This window comes from Paroedura picta, chromosome 4 (assembly GCF_049243985.1).
Source record: "Paroedura picta isolate Pp20150507F chromosome 4, Ppicta_v3.0, whole genome shotgun sequence".
Lineage (NCBI taxonomy): Eukaryota > Metazoa > Chordata > Lepidosauria > Squamata > Gekkonidae > Paroedura > Paroedura picta.
The window spans coordinates 41,533,473-41,549,779 of NC_135372.1; the positions used below are offsets into that span (position 1 = coordinate 41,533,473).

Genomic DNA, 16,307 nt, shown 5'->3' on the forward strand with positions numbered 1-16,307 from the left:
GGTCTCCCTTTCAAAGGGTGGTGCCTTGTTGCCAAATCTGTTTTCTCGCACTACTGCTACATGTAAGCAGTCCAGTGCTAGGGAGGGACCCAAGAGTCCTCCATTTCTGGACGTGAAGTGAGTCTACAAAAGCACATGCTACATAAAAGATTCTTTGGTTGAGGCCAGTGCGGGTTATATCTGGGCCTCCTGCCGGCTAGCCAGGTCATCGGGTGCCCCTGGAGTCGCCTCCTGAGGCACTGTTTTATCATAGGGTCTGTTCTACTGAGAGGAGGTAGGCATTTTCGCTGCCTTGTGGGGTGGGTTTTATAGGGATTTTATTTATAATTGTTTTATAAACATGCAGCCAGCTGGGTGACCTTGGGCTCGCCATGGTGCTGATGAAGCTGTTCTGACCGAGCAGAAATATCAGGGCTCTCTCAGCCTCACCCACCTCACAGAGTGTCTGTTGTGGGGAGAGGAAAGGGAAGGCGACTGTAAGCTCCTTTGAGTTTCCTTCGGATAGGGAACAGCGGCATATAAGAACCTACTCTTCTTCTTCTGCTACCTCACTGGGTGTCTGTTGTGGGGAGAAGAAAGGGAAGGGGATTGTCGGCCACTTGAAGACCCCTTCGGGTAGAGAAAAGTGGCATATAAGAACCAACTCTTCTTCAGTGATATCAGGGCTCTCTCAGCCTCACCTCCCTCACAGGGTGTCTGTTGTGGGGAGAGGAAAGGGAAGGTGACTGTAAGCTGCTTTGAGACTCCTTCAGGTAGAGAAAAAGCAGCATATAAGAACCAACATGGGGATTTTAACGTTAGGCTGATTATTATCACCCACCACGAGCCACGTTGTTGGGAGTGGCGGAATATAAATGGAAAAATAATACAAGTAGGATTGCCAGCTCCTGGATAGGAAATGCCTAGAGATTTGGGAGTGGATCCTGGGGAGGGAGGGCTTTGGGGAAGAGAGAGATCCTAGAGTCTACCCTTCAAAGCTCTTATTTTCTCCAGGGGATTGATCTCTGTAGTCTGGAGATTGGATGTAAATCTGGGATATCTTCTGGCCCCACCTGCAGGTTGGCAACCCTAGTTCCAGTTTAAGGGGGAGATCTGAACCTTGGACCTTGAGTGATCCAAGTAGATGCCTTTTTTTATAAATAGAAAGGTGGGAACCATACAAAAGCTGAGTTTGACAACCTTTCCTTAGAAAACCTTGATTGCTACAGGGATAAAAGAGCAAGCTTGGTGTAGTAGTTAGGAGTGCGGACTTCTAATCTGGCAAGCTGGGTTTGATTCCCTGCACCTCCACATGCAGCCAGCTGGGTGACCTTGGGCTCGCCACAGCACTGATAAAGCTGTTCTGACTGAGCAGTAATATCAGGGCTCTCTCAGCCTCTGTTGTGGGGAGAGGAAAGGGAAGCCGTTTGAGATTCCTGGTAGAGAAAAGCAGCATAAAAGAACCAACTCTTCTACTTCTTCTTTTGTGAAATGCAATCTTGTAATGGCAAAGATTGTTCTGTGGGCAGCCTCTGCTGCATGCAGTGCCTGAGCTCTCCAGTTTCCAGATGACTAGAAAACTATGCCAAAGTATTTGAAGATATTTGTTTGTTTGATGCTATGATCCTCTATTTGCCACCTATGGCTTTGATGTTTTGGAGCAGTGGTTCTCAACCTTCCTAATGCTGCGACCCTTTAATGCAGTTCCTCATGTTATGGCGATCCCCAACCATAAAATTATGCATGTCCTTTCACAGAAAGTAAACTGAAACTTACCTGTGGCATGAAGATCCATTGTTCATGATTGTATATAAATTGTTTTTTTTCAGGGTTTCTCAGTTTAGCTCTGCCGCTTGTCCCGCCATGCTGATCTCGCTCTTTTCCGCTGCTCCAAACAGACGAAAACTCTATCTTCATCTACCCTGCACGGCTGTTGTGTGAATGAAATGGAAGAGGAGCGGTCGGCCACTTTGGGACCCCCTTGGAGAAGGCCCTGCTGCAACCCCTGTGAAAGGATGGTTCGACCCACAATGGGGTCCCCGACCCCCAGGTTGAGAACCACTGTTTTGGAGTAAAGATAAGGACTTTTGTTTTTTGGCAGCTTATTGCAAGCTGCTTGTCTTCCCAACATGCAGTGAAGGCACTGAGTGCTCTCCTAAGGCCCACTTGTGAATGGGATAACAGTATCGTCCATGTATAGTCAGGCAGAAATCATTTTATTGGCAAGCTTTGGAGAATGGAAGCTTGAATTTCCTAGGTGTTGCATCAAGGAGTTGATGTAGAAATTAAAAAGCAGATGGGCCAGGATATTATGCTGTTGTTTTCAGATTGCTATTCCTACGTGGACTGAAATGCATTTGGAAAAACGACTGTGAGGCCAAGGGATAGAATGGGACTTTTAAATATACTGCAGGTTACAAGGGTGGAAGGATGAGAAATTCTAGCATGACATGTGACTCAAACCAGGGACTTCCAGTTTCACACTCCCTGTACTAGTTACCAACTGATTTATGGTATTTTTCATGGGACATGTTTGGAGAGCATGCCGCATGCTAAGTTTAAAATGTTGCTCAGCATCTCTTCCTGTGATGCAACAAGAGTTCCTTCCCCTTTTTCTCCCTTGTAGGTTCTTTCCAAGTTCAACAATAGCCTTGCGTGATTGACAGCAACTATCTGACACATTTCTTCCTAAATGTCTGTTAAGGGCATTTTCAGGTAAAAATCTCATGAACGATTCCCCCCATCAGTCACTACTCAGTTTAGGCATGAAATCTGAAGGTGAGATCTGAATTCACAATTAGGCCAGGAGGAGGTAATTGGACTTTCTCAAAAGGAGAATAGTTTTGCTGTGATCGAAATGGCTATAAAAGTCTAGGCTACAGCTTATGGCTGCCTACAGAGAATGATTTAGCTGGCAGAAACTGCTAGACCAGGCAAGGATGAACACATCAAACTGCCAGTTTGGGGGAGTGGATAGGAACGGCAGCCTCTAATCTGGAGAGCCAAGTTTGATTCCCCATTGCTCCTCCCCGTGCAGCCAGCTGGGTGACCTTGGGCCAGTCAGTTCTCTCGGAGCTTTCTCAGCTCTACCCCCCTCAAAGGGTGTCTTTTATGGGGAGAGGAAGGGAGGTAATTGTAAGCCGCTGTGCTACGGGCAGTAGAAAGCGGGGTACAAAAAAACAGCTCTGAAGCCGTGATCCACCCAAGTCAACATTGTCTACTCAATCCAGCCAGAGGTCTTTCACATCATCTACTTCCTGGTCCTTTTAACTGGAGATGCCGTGGACTGAGCCTTCTGTATGCCAAACAGATGCTTCACCTTCCAACTTTGCTATGCAACCAGGTCATTCCATAGCCTTGAGCAAGGCATTGTCTGCCTTCCACGCTCCCCAGTTTTGTCAAACACTGTCCTCCTTCATTGCAATGGTCATTAGGCATGCAGAGGACGTTGCTGCCAACTAGCTGTAGTCTTGTATTTGTGTTGTCCTCCATTTGCTTCCTTTGTGTAATGAGGATGAGAATGACCTTGACAGAGTAGGCTGCTTTACTTGCCACAGACACAAAAGAAGTAATATGCCGGATGTGTGGATCCCTGTTCAGATATAGCGACAATTGTCTGGTCAGGAGAAGTGGTAAGTGTTGGAGGCCCCTGCTCTCTCTCCCAAGCTGATGGTGAGGGCTACTACTGAAGAACTTCTTGAGTTATGCTTATGCAACCTCCGCCTACGAGACTGGTGTCTGAGCCACAAGCGTAACACCTGTTTAGGTTTGTTGTTCGTCATCAGGTTAGGCAGAAGAGCACCTGACAGGTGAGGGGCAGAAAACCATCCAACAACTTGTGCTCTAACGGTAGAAGAAGAAGAAGAGTTGGTTCTTATATACTGCTTTTCTCTACCTGAAGGAGCCTCAAAGTGGCTTACAGTCGCCTTCCCTTTCCCCTCCCCACAACAAACACCCTGTGAGGTAGGTGAGGCTGAGAGAGCCCTGATATCACTGCTCGGTCAGAACAGTTTTATCAGTGCTGTGGCGAGCCCAAGGTCACCCAGCTGGTTGCATGTGGGGGAGTGCAGAATCAAACCCGGCATGCCAGATTAGAAGTCCGCACTCCTAACCACTACACCAAACTGGTAGTGTAAACATTCGAGCCGTGTTTTATCAGGAACGACCCTTTATCCTTCATCCTTCATTTCCCCACCAGCTACAACGATCAGCAGAGCTGGTCACAGAGAACGTTCATGCCTGAAGCAGAAATGCATGATGCTTTCTTGACCTGGATTGGAGGCAAGGAGGCAAGAAAAAAAGCATGCCCCTTGTAAAGCAATGGTTCCCCGGAGAGAATGTATCTTCCTTTCATCATTGGGAAGCCTTTGCAAACTGAACCAAGCTTCAGACCATTTTTATGTGGTAAGGAATTTATCCTTGTGTTTGATTCCCTTGTCTCATTTTTCCTTTCAAAACTGGAACATTTCTCCTGAGATGCAGTGACTCATTTCTCGTAAATTAAAAGTTCCACACCATAGGGAAAGCAAATCCTCACCTTTTTGACACTTTTTGTTCATTCTCTAGTGGGAGGCAAGGAGTCCCATAAGCAACTACTGAGTCACAAGCCTGTTCTTGAAGATTGCTATAGCAACCCAGCATAACGCCGTGGCGGAGGGGAGGGGGGAAGTGGTACAATCTTCTCTTGCCGTAGGAAAAGCAAGGTTGCATTGGCAAGGGACAACTTGAAGGAAAAGGGTTTTGCGTGCAAAGATTTGTGAGCATTCTCTTATTTGCAGAGTTCTGTCATAATGTTATGTTATTCACCATCTTTCCAGTTTCACAGCCCGGAACATTTTGGAGACCTTAATTTACCATTGTGAGATCTTTCAAAACTGGGAGCATAGAGGGAGAAAAAACACAAATGAATTTTAACCATCAGATTATATAGTATATCCTGAACAGTAGTGCTTTCTCGACTGCTTCATAAAAATTGGGGAGTTGATCTACTAATGTAAAATGTAAAATACATTTTAAAACGTTCATAGCAAGAACGTTGTTGCGGCTCACACTAGCCATCTAAATCAGGATTCATTTTCCAGTCTCCTGAATCCAGAGTGCATCAGAGGCATACTGCCTCTGGGCATGGAGGTTCCAATTAATTATGATGGTAAATGCCACTGGTGGTGTACATGCGAGCAGCCATGGACTTTTCAGAGCAAGATGTTGTCTCTATCAGTTCAGCCCCCAAAATTTTGTTTGAGGCTGACAGAAATCCTCAGGAACAGGGACAAAAGTATGGGTTTGCAGGTGGGAGATTAAAATAGCCAGAAATGACTATTCTCTCTTTGAAAGATGGAAGTACTGTGGAAGGAACCACGATGTTGGATGTGTGCCACTTTCAAGAATGTGTTGTCTAGCACTTTTGCAAGTAACGTAAGCTAGTGGGGCTTTGTGTCTGCAACTGAGTAAAGTACATCTTGCTGACTTAAGTGGGGGGAAAACCTCCTAAGCATTTTGAATTCAGTGACTCAATGCAGTCAGATTTTCCTGACGGATATTTTTTGCTGAGCTCATCATAAACACATTTACCCAAAATGAAAACAAAAAGGATATTTTTAAAAGGTTCTCTTCCTTTCTCCAGTGTCTGTGTTGCCGAGGCCAAGAGTTTGTGGACTTGCACCTAGAAAATTTCACAAGTCCATAAGTGCAAACTTGTTGGTGCAGCTGCCTGGGGCAGTATTTGAGAGAGAAACATTGGGAGAGGTGCAGATGGATGCCCAGTTTGTTTAAGTAGCCTGAAGCCACTCTGTGAGTTGCGGAGGATGGAAGCTTGAATGAATGTGCTGTCAGCTGAAGGAATAGAGGTGAGTGGCGGTGAAAAGGAAGAGGATGTTTTGCTTAGTGTTGACACAGAGCTGAGCAGCAGGAGGGCCATGGCTTAGCTGCATCTATTACAGAACGGCTTCTCAGCTTGATCAGCAGATCAAAACCGCATGCTTTAAAATAAATGACTGTGGGAAATGGTCATGCCCTTGTTATTGGTTGCTTTTATTGCTTTTGCATCCCATGCATTTTAGCTGGCTTTTATTATTTCATAAAATGAGTTTTTAGGAAGGGCACTTATCTATCTCCAGGGATCACCATGCCCTTAGGCACACATTTTTGTCAGGCTAAATGGGATAATGCCTAATAATAATGAAGGAAATAATGCCCCTGAATCTCTAGGACTTATATTTGGTTCGCCACTGCATAATCAGAGGTTGTTTCCACCATTTGGTACCACTGCACATAGCTTCCATGTGCGATTATATAGCTTCCAACAATGCAGGAAATCTATCAGATTAATAGTTCTGGAGTCTGAAAACACACTAGAACTCCAGATTGTGCCAGGATTTGCATGTAACTCCCCAAGGACTGTGGTGCCCTCCCCAGTAGCTCCAGGTTGTGCGCCTTGGCCTCCTCCCTAACAAGATTTGGACCCTCCTGGTTTCTTTTGTGCCTCCCTTGGCTCCAGCCACAAGCCCTGCCCAAAAGGGCAAGTATTTATCAAGCCCCAACACTGGCATCTTTAGTTTGCAACATTTTTGTTTGGCTTCCAGAATATCCATGCTGGCTGCATCTCCATGCATGAACGGCTCCTTTCATTTACAAGCCGGTGATGGTTAAAATTCTGAAAAAAAATCACAAGGCTGTGATGAAAGTGCCAGCCACACAGATGAAAGACGAAGTCCAAGCCAGGCCCGCCACATGGGATGTTTCTCCTGCTGGCAAAAGCTGGAGCTGAGGGGGGTAAGTCCTGGCTCCCCAAGAGTTCCGATAGGGAAAGCAGCAACAGGTGGAAATGGCTATCTTGTTGACATGATGGCCAACTTCTATCACCCAGACCCTTTGAAGGCTGGAACACACCCTCATATTGGACCTCCACCCTTCTGCGTGTTCATTTTTTAAACATGCAGCCGCTGATGTTTATTACCCTTTGCATTTATTTATTTATTTATTTAGATTTATATACCGCCCTCCCCAAAGGCTCATTCCAATTTAGAGTCTCCATAGAGTATGACCTTGCTCAAATGGTGGTTTCCTCATTTTATCCTCAGATCTGAATAGTGCAGGGGGTTGGATTAGACGACCCATGAGATCCCTTCCAACTCTATTATTCTATGATTCTATGACCTAGGTGGCAATAGGTCTGGCCTAAGGTCACTTGGTGACTTGAGCTGATTCAACAGTCAGTGCCTCCCTTACATATTTGCCTATCAAATACTGTCCAGTAACTTCTTCCCCTTTAAAAATCCTGGCTTATTTACCTCAGTACATCTAAGGAAGAGGTGGTCTGACTTTTTTTCACCAAAACCCATACTAAGAAGTCAAAATCCTCTTTTAATGAAGAAAATGGACTATAAGGTTCAGCTTCAATTGAATCCTTCCCTTATGAATTAATTCAGTGACTTTCAGACTATTGTTGAGGAACCCTGGGGTGCCACAGAAAGTCATTAGGGACTCTTATTTGTGATAATGTGACAGTAAGATATGGCAATGTAATGGAATTTGGAGTTTGACTCCCTGGCCTTGGGAAGTGACCAGCAATTCCCTGGGAGGAACATTTCACAGTTGTATGGAGACGGATGGGGCAAGTAACATATGGGGAGGTGAAAACCTTTGATCACTAATGAAGCTTGGTTTCTCCCTGTGTTTTTGTAAAGTACACTGAATTCTAGGGGATTGATTGGCTGTTTTGACAAAGGATTATCATTGGCTGTATTTGGTTGTGACACAGTCTACTGATGTAACAGAATTGATTTTTGCTATATATTCCCTGTCATAAGATCATAGTCTGAGGAAGAGTGCTTGCACTTGAAAGCTCATGCCCTGAATAAATCTTTGTTGGTCTTAAAGGTGCTACTGGACTCTGATTTTATTGTGCTACTTCAGACCAACATGGCTGCCCATTTGAATCTTCAATGAGAAGAACATTGCTAGCAGCTTCATTGCTAGCCTCTTCAATGTGCAGCCACAGATGTTGAGTGTATGTTCTAGGATGGCGCTGGGAAGGAGCAGTGGGTGACCCAGCATCTTGGAAATGTATTTGAACCTAGGAGGAAGGAAGCAAATGGACAAATTGTGCCTTCACAGCTGAACTTGGCCTAGATCTGATGACATTTCAACAGATCGGCTTGGCAAAGAGCAATTGAGAGATGTGTCAGGACAGCCCCCCATAACTGTGTTTGCTCTTTATCACTGGAACATATTTAGTAAAAGGTCTTTAGGAAAGTATATGTATCTTGCAATGGACTGTGAAGTGGTAGTGCTTGCTTCTACCTTCATAAACTTCATAAACTGCGCTAGACAATGAGTCATTATGTCAGTGATCATTCAACCTGGGACTAACTCCGTATCAGTAAATACATCTTCATGTAAAGATGAGGGAATAAATCTAATGATATTAACAATGGCTGCTGAAAAAAAATTGCCAAGTGTCTGGTAACTTCATGGGTAGTATATCAACATTTGATTACTCTGTGTTAAATCCCCATATGTAATCCTTTGGACTCTCTGCCCTCGATGGATTGGGTAAAAGGTAGTATGAACCATACCACATTCTCTTTCTTTTTTGCATTCTTTATAATCAGAGACCTTCTCTCTCTCTCTCTCTCTCTCTCTCTCTCTCTCTCTCTCTCTCTCCCACTCTCTCTCTCTCCCTCTCCCTCCCTCTCCCCAACACTCAACCTTTCCTTTATTTCCTACCAAACGACTTCCTTTATTTCCTACCAAATGACTGTGCAAGGGCAAATACATGTCTGTGTTTCTTTTGGGATCCTTTTACCTTTACTCCCTCCAAAAGCATGAGTTTCGAAGTGTAAATGCTCCATTAGTTACCACATTATTGTACATTAACAACAGATTAACAGGACAACAAAACTATAATTTGAAAATAATTAAATACTCAACAGTGACCATTTATTAATTTTTGATTTTCTCATTTTACAAAAAAAGCAGGTATAAAAAATGAGCAAGGGCTTCAGGATTCCTTACCAGTTTTCTGGCTATCAACTGGCAGTGAGTATAAATGAAACACACCAGTCAGCTTTGCTCCTAAGTCATTCATATTCAAGCTGCTTCCGGATCTGGAATGCACAAGGTCTGCTGGAAAGTCACACTTTATAATTTATAAGCAATTTTTTTTCTTGGTCAATACTATCTCTTATAATACAACAAAGAACATGATCCTACTAGGAACAGAAGTCAAAGCTCTTAGGTCTCTGGTGCCTCAACACTGATTTCTGCATCTTAAGGCCGAACTCCATATTATGCTCAACACGTAGCTTCTACCCAAATCAGCACACGTATCAAATCTTCCTCCCCTTTGGATCCCTTGTCCTATCTCCTGCTGTCATCCTATCCTGTGTTTCCACACCAACTGCAACCAATGAGAATTGGGGGCAGGAAAACACACAACATAATGACATCAGGATACACGGAGAAGAGACCCTACACTTCATAATAGAAAGGAGAATCTGACACAGGCGTGCTATTTTTGACATAGTCACAAATAAAGTCTAACAGGTAGTTCTGTGCTAAAACATCAAACTCACATGTATTAGACCATCAAGAAGCAGCTGCTATACGGAGTTCCAGAAAAAAAGAACAAGCTTCATTCACTTATTTTTTATGGCTCATCAAAGAAAGTGGGACATTTGTCTTCCTATTGATTCATCATGGAAGGAACACTGTGAGAGATACTTCTGTACTACATTCACCTACTGAGGGATAACCTGGCCTTTTGGCAAACCCTTGCTTGATGCTGTACATTCAGAATTCGGCCAGGAAACACAAATCCAGTTTCCATTACTAGTAACAGAACGCTGCCTAAGCAGCTCAATAATTTAAACATTGACCTCAAATCCCCCCCCCCTCAAGAGTGGCTGTAAAAGGGGGAAGGCTGTTGTATCCTGTCATGATTCTCTGAAAATGCAAATCATCCTATGTAAGCACTGTACTTGAGTCACTGAAATCCTCTGAGAGTACCAAATCCTCTTCTTTTACAAATAAAATTACACCGGCATAATTATCCAATATTTAACAAAACAAAATCTGATATGCATATTACACCATAGATATGAAAAAGCAAGAAGGCAAGCGGAGACAGAAATAGAGCGCTGCTACCCACAGGGCAGTGATGGCATTTGGTTGTTTTGGTCTTTGTACCAGCATTTCCCACACCTATGGCAGAAGGGCACTTCCTGCTGGGCTTAAACGGTTTTCCTGGCAGTTAAGACACGGACAATGGAGCCGACGCCTCCAGCAGCAAGAGCCTGGAAACCAAAGGTAAGAAACAAGAAGTTAAAGCAATTGCAGAATATCGGTACTTGTATCAGCATAATTTATTGTTCCAACTGATATGACTATTGCAATACAATTACAACTGTGGATTTGTAATGTGGTTCACATCAAGTGAGCAGCATTTTTCGATTAGGTGTGAGCCGTGAGTCTGACAGCATTTGTTTCTAGGGAAATGCAGCAGTAGATGTTTAATGTGCACACACCGCCCTTCATCTTTTATTTTTCAATTAGATTCAATGTATGATGATTGACAGCTGACTGTGTGAACCAAATCATCTGACACTTATTGCATGAGATGCAATACAAGGTGATGTGAAAGTTTTATTTGGGGCATTAGATTAGATTTGCGGAGTTAAATTTCCACGCACAGGTCATCGTCACCTGATGTTGAAGTTTTAAGAAAACAACAGAACAGGCATGAATGAATCTGCCTTAGGTGAATATACTAGCTCCTACTTACAATAAGAAGATGCACAGTAAACGGGTGACACAAAACATCTACTGGGAAAAATTTACAAACTGCTATTGCAATATGATTCTGAAATAGAACTAGTCAAAGATTGCATGGCAAAATGAGCTCAAAAATTTAGAGAGAATATAAGTATGCAATGAGAAGCATCCTTCTCCACCTACACGTGCTTTAAAATATAGAGAAGAGAAGCAGGATAAAGAAGAAGGAGCACTTAAAGGCATCAAGAAGATATTTTGGGGCAATGCGATTACCATCCTAAAATTGCTCTGCTGTGTTAACATACCTTTTCATGCCACTGCAGTAAGACAGCACTGCTGTTATCAGATGGGCTCTCAAAGCCCTTGTAGATGTATTTCATTAAGAGATCAACTCCATTCTTATCCAAAGACTGCACAGCCTTTTCAATGTCATTGGCTTTGAAAGAAATGAGAACCTTCAGAACAATGCTTTCTGCACGGTCCTAAGAACAAATGAAGAGAGTCACAAACTGGGAAGGAGCCGCAAAAAAGCATCTCAGACTAGAGATTTGAACTGGTCCTCGTGAGTAAGTCTCATGGAGCTCAGTCACTCTTACTTCTTAAAGAAACATGCACTCTGGATTGGGCTGCTGTACCTTTACAAAGATAAAAGGTATTTGTAGAAATTCAATAAGCATCACGTGACTAATTAGACATGAATATATCTCCAGAGCAAAACCAGACTGGTTCTAATTTCAAAACCATAAAGGCCTATTCTAATACCTGTATTAGATATGGAAGTCAAGAGGATTAGTTGGGATTAGGCATAACATCGAAATCACAAAATGTCGTAGTACCTCTGTATACTGCATTGGTCAGACCACACCTGGAGTACAGTGTGCAGTTCTGGAGGCTTCACTTCAAACAGGATGGGGACAAAATTTAGAGGGTGCATTTCAATGTATCTGAAGATACATGTGTGCACACAAAAGTGTATTCTAACAGTTAGCAAAACCCATGTTTTAAATAACAAAGCAAACATATGGGCTAATGTTATTGAAGAGCATAAGTCCTCAGTATTTATTTATTTTTGGATTTCTATGATTGCCCCTGCCAGCATACCTGGCTAAGGGCAGTTTACAACAGGTAAGTTATGTAGTAAACTTCATAACATATACAATCAATAGAACAACACATACAACCAATAATTAGAAAAACCAAACACAAGTTAAAATCAATTATAGCCATGATTGATGCTTTTGAATCCAGCATCCTGCTCACTGATCTATTCTGATAATTACTGCATTAAGGGGGGGGGGGGGAACGGCGTTATTTATATGGAAGGAGAACTCTGTAGATGTTGTATTCTTGTTCCATTTTCAGAAATCAAATATTCACAAAACTGCTCTGAGTAGAACTATGTGCATATTTACTATAATTCCACATTTCCTAGCTTTATAGAATGGAATTGGTTTATGATCATAATTTAAGTGGTATTTATACTTAATAAATGGCCACATTCCCAGTTCAAGCACAGTATTAAGGCTGCTAGCTCTGAGAGTCCTTGTATTTAGAATTACTGCTGAGATGGTCCAATTCAGCAGAGCTTTCTTTAGATGTAGTCAAGGGGGAAAAAACACACATTCATAGCATATTTCTCCAGTCACCTCACCTTTACTGCTTGACTCTTGGTGTTGATTGGAGGATTCTTCAGAGCTGCCTGTAAAGCAGCCATCATGTTCCCTGTAAAAAAATTGTTAAGGAAAACAAAACCTTGACAGGCATCATTATCAGAATTCATAAGATAAAACTTATTTACAATGCCAACAGGACAATCCATCGTTTTGCCAGTCTTAACCATTATGCTATGCAGTGCTGGATCAGTATTCTTAGTGGGCCCAATGGTCAAAGCTGAACTAAATCCATTACTAAAGGTAATGAGGTAGATGCTAATTGACAACTCAGTTAAATCCACAAAAGTATAAGTATGCACATCACTGTACTCTAGAGTAGAAGCTAAATTCTGGCAGCTGACAAATGCCACACCTTACAATATTCCATAAATACCCATTTAGAGGGAAGAACTGGAACACAGGAAATGGAAAAATATTGCCAGTTTATGTCTATTTGCTTGAACTTATGAGATTTCTACAAATATATTTTACTTGGATGCTAATAGTATATCTGCGTACATTTATTTATGTCCCACTTTCCTCCCTGCAGTTGGGACTCAGTGGCTTAGAATATCTTTCTCCCCTCTTTTGTTTTCTCACAAGAGACCTGTGAGGCTAAGCTAAGAGTTTCTGATGTGCCCAAGGTCACCATGGTAGAAGTTGCAATTCGAACCTGGTCACCCAGAGTCCTAGACTGCCACTCTAACCACTACACAAGACTGTCTCTTCCCATGATATCCAAGTACATTCATAAAAAAAAATTGTTCTGATTCATTCCAGAGCCCCTTTGAAATGCATTACAATAGCAGGGCATTTCCTCCATAAAGCCTTTTTGAACTAAAAGCACATGTATTACTATGGTTATTCAACCAGTTCTTCCATGCCAGTGCCTAGAATTGCAACATAACACTGATAACACATGGTGTGGCTCATGCCATCACTAACTAGATGCAACTGTTTCCATAAAAGGAAAGCCTTTGAAGGATGCATGTACTTCCTCTACTGCTTCAGTCTGACAGGAGGAAGTCAGATGGCTTTGCCTCCTGTTTCATTACAGCCAGCTTCAAATGCTTGTTTTACATCTGTGCAAGCACATCAGGGTGAAGACAGACATAAATATTGATGTGCAAAGCTGCCATAGGAGTAATAGTATGGATATCCGTGTTACAATGCATATAAAGCATTTAAAAAGATTTCCTCTTAAGGTTCTGTGGAAGTTTGTTACAAGGCAAGTTCTTTAATGGAAACATAAACATTGGCATCTTTATCTTCTCAATTTACTCACTCTTTTTCACTTACATTCTTTTTTGCCACTACCAATGAACTATAGAAGAGTTATCCCAGTGTAACTGATTTTTGAGATTATTAGATGGGTCAAGATTCAAGGACTACACAGTGTTTACAAGATTACCCGCTGAAGTGACATGCATAGGTCATTCCAACAGCTGCAGCAACCCTAAAGCCCTTTCATATTCAGTAGTTCCCAACAGAAATCATGCATCTTGCTCTTGAAGCACTGAGCATGCCCCTTTTGCTACCAGCAGCAATAATGTCTAGGATGTTTTTTACAGGCTAATTTCATGCAAATTAACTTGACAGCAAATAGATGCCTGACGGCAGCCTTAACATACAATCCAGCTGTAAAGGTGGAAATCTTATACAAGCTAGCAAGAAAGGAGAAACAGCCATAACTAACAACAAAAAGCAAAAACATTATGGGAGTATTCAGAATGCTTTGTGTCACCCCTTATAACAACCTGGAAAGGTAGGCAATGTACTACTACTACTCACAACTGGAGGTGGGGGGGAAGAGACTGAGAAATAATGGTTGATTTTGAAGTCCCTTACTGACTTTATGGCAAAATGTACAAAGGGAAGCCTATTTCCCAGATTATTGTTGTTGTTGTGTTATATATAATCCGCCTTTCTCACTGAAGCTCAAGGCAGATGACATAGTGCAAAGCAAGCACGTCAATAGGGTTGGCCATCCAATGAACAATAGAATAGGGGATACCTTAAGAAGTGAACAGGGTACAGTTTATCACCATCCCTACTGGGACGGTGGTGATCTTGGACCCTGGACAAGGCCATAATGATGCACCGCTTGAGGGAGAAGAAGGCAGAGCAGGGGCTGCAAGGTGCCCGCAGGCAACCATTAGGGTTACCATATCCAAGTCAGGAAACTCCTGGAGATTTGGGGGTAAAGCTTGGGAGGACGGTGTCCTCAGAGGGGTACAAAAGCTTCTGAGTCCCACACCCATTTTCTCCAGAGGAACCGATCTCTGTAGTCTGGAGATGAGCTGTAATTTCAGGGGATACCCAGGCCCCATCTGGAAACAAAGAGGAAGAGGAGTGCACCCTTGGGGTGCACAAGGCACGTCAAGAATAACATGACCAGTTCTGAGAGGGGCGAAACTAACCTAATGTTGCCAGGTGCCTCGTGGCCACCGGCAGGGGATGGGGGATGTCAAGTTGCCATATGGAGGTCGGGAAACTCCTGGAGATTTGGGGATGGCGCGTGGGGGCGAGGAGGAACCTCAGCGGGGGACAATGCCACGGAGTCCACCCTCCAAAGCAGCCATTTCCCCCCAGGGGAACTGATCCCTGCAGTCCGGAGAGGAGCTGTCAACGGGGGGGGGGGGGAATCTCCAGGTCCCACCTGGAGCTTGGCAACCGTCCACACCCTGAAGGGAAACGGGAGGCGCACCCGGGACTCTTTCCGCTAAGGGAAATGCCGGTGGCGGAAGGATATTGCCTCAGGCATGAGTCCACCTCGCCCTCGTCGGGACCAACTTGGCCGTCGCCGCCGTCCTCTTCGTCCACGAACTTGTTCTCGTCGTACTCGTCCACGTCCACCCGGCGGAAGCGCGCGGAGGAGACCGTGTGCTTCGCCATCCCTGCGCCTCGGCTCAGTCCAGACGCCCTGGCTGTCAAAGAGAGGAAGCGGCCGCCGACACCCACTCGCTGGCCTCAAGGAAGGAAGGAAGCGCTCGATGAGTCCCGGGGGCGGAGGGCGCCCTAGGTCGCCACTGCACATGCGCGGAAGCGGAGGCCTTTGCGGGCGGGCCTTCTTTATCTGCGCGCGCAACAAGCCCTTATTCTGTTACTCCTTTAACACACGTGCAAAATGCGCTGATCGTTCGCGTCACGCCTGTTCTACGGCTTCACGTAGTAGAAACAGATTAGTTTTTAAAAAATGCCCACAAATGAAATTGTAAATGCGTTTTTTTGTTTCGTTGCGCATGCGTAGAAGAACCGTTGGCCTCTACTGCCCCTGCTCATGACTTGGTGACTGCGCGCGCGCGCAGCGCTACCGGGCGGGTGGTAAAACGCGATGGGATTGGTTAAAAGACTTGGCTGATACGTACACGGTACTATAGTAACGTCAAAAGTGGGCTGCGAGCTTGGTCTTCCATGTTTACTGAGGGCGGAACTGCGCGGCTGCTAATGGAATGCTAAACTGGAATGCAGCCAGCTGGCGGGGCGTGGAGTGGGCTTCTTCGAGATGGTTTTTGCGTGCTTCCCCCCTTCCTCCTTTTTCATTAGGAGAGCTCCGCCGAGTCACATATTCTGGATAAATCTAGTGGTGCCTTTAAGACTAACCAAATTTTATTCCAGGTTTCATGTGCTTGCATGTTTCTTCAGGTAGAAGGTACACATGAAATGTTATATACCTTGAATAAAACTTGGTTGGTGTTTAAAGTGCCACTGTTCTCAAAACTTTGCTCTGCTGTTTCAGACCAACACGGCTGCCCACCTGAATCTAGGCACTAGAGATGTTTATCTGGAGGTGTAGTAAAAGGAATGACAGAAATGTCCACTAGGTACAAAGGGAGGTGCCTGAAGCCCCATTGGGAGCTGGAGCATCAGGAACGTCAACTGCTTTGCATGGGCTCCACTGAA

At 43.9% G+C, this 16,307-nt stretch overlaps 1 protein-coding gene across 2 annotated transcripts; it reads right to left on the reverse strand.

Annotated features, from left to right (window-relative positions):
- Nucleotides 1-8,897: 8,897 nt before the first annotated feature.
- On the reverse strand, nucleotides 8,898-15,584 carry ARPC5 (actin related protein 2/3 complex subunit 5). 2 transcript variants are annotated; one of them, XM_077332621.1, is made up of 4 exons: nucleotides 15,156-15,439; nucleotides 12,404-12,475; nucleotides 11,058-11,234; nucleotides 8,898-10,274 (listed from the first exon to the last, which is right to left on the reverse strand). In XM_077332621.1, the coding sequence occupies exons 1-4, from the start codon at nucleotides 15,297-15,299 to the stop codon at nucleotides 10,212-10,214; spliced, it is 456 nt and encodes a 151-aa protein (XP_077188736.1). In that variant the 5' UTR covers nucleotides 15,300-15,439; the 3' UTR covers nucleotides 8,898-10,211. The 2 variants fall into 2 exon arrangements, with proteins under 2 accessions (XP_077188736.1, XP_077188737.1); XM_077332622.1 differs by lacking the exons at nucleotides 8,898-10,274; nucleotides 11,058-11,234; nucleotides 12,404-12,475 and adding an exon at nucleotides 12,495-14,763 and having other exon boundaries at nucleotides 15,064-15,584.
- Between the last annotated feature and the right edge of the window lie 723 nt (nucleotides 15,585-16,307).

Bases quoted from the DNA above. Each gene is read 5' to 3' on its own strand.
- ARPC5 (XM_077332621.1), bottom strand. From the start codon at position 15,299: ATGGCGAAGCACACGGTCTCCTCCGCGCGCTTCCGCCGGGTGGACGTG. The intron at 12,476-15,155 runs TATCCTTCCGCC...AATTTTTTTACA, and splicing joins TGGACTCATGCCTGAGGCAA to GGGAACATGATGGCTGCTTT. The intron at 10,275-11,057 runs GTATGTTAACAC...TTTGGTTTCCAG, and splicing joins TACTGCAGTGGCATGAAAAG to GCTCTTGCTGCTGGAGGCGT.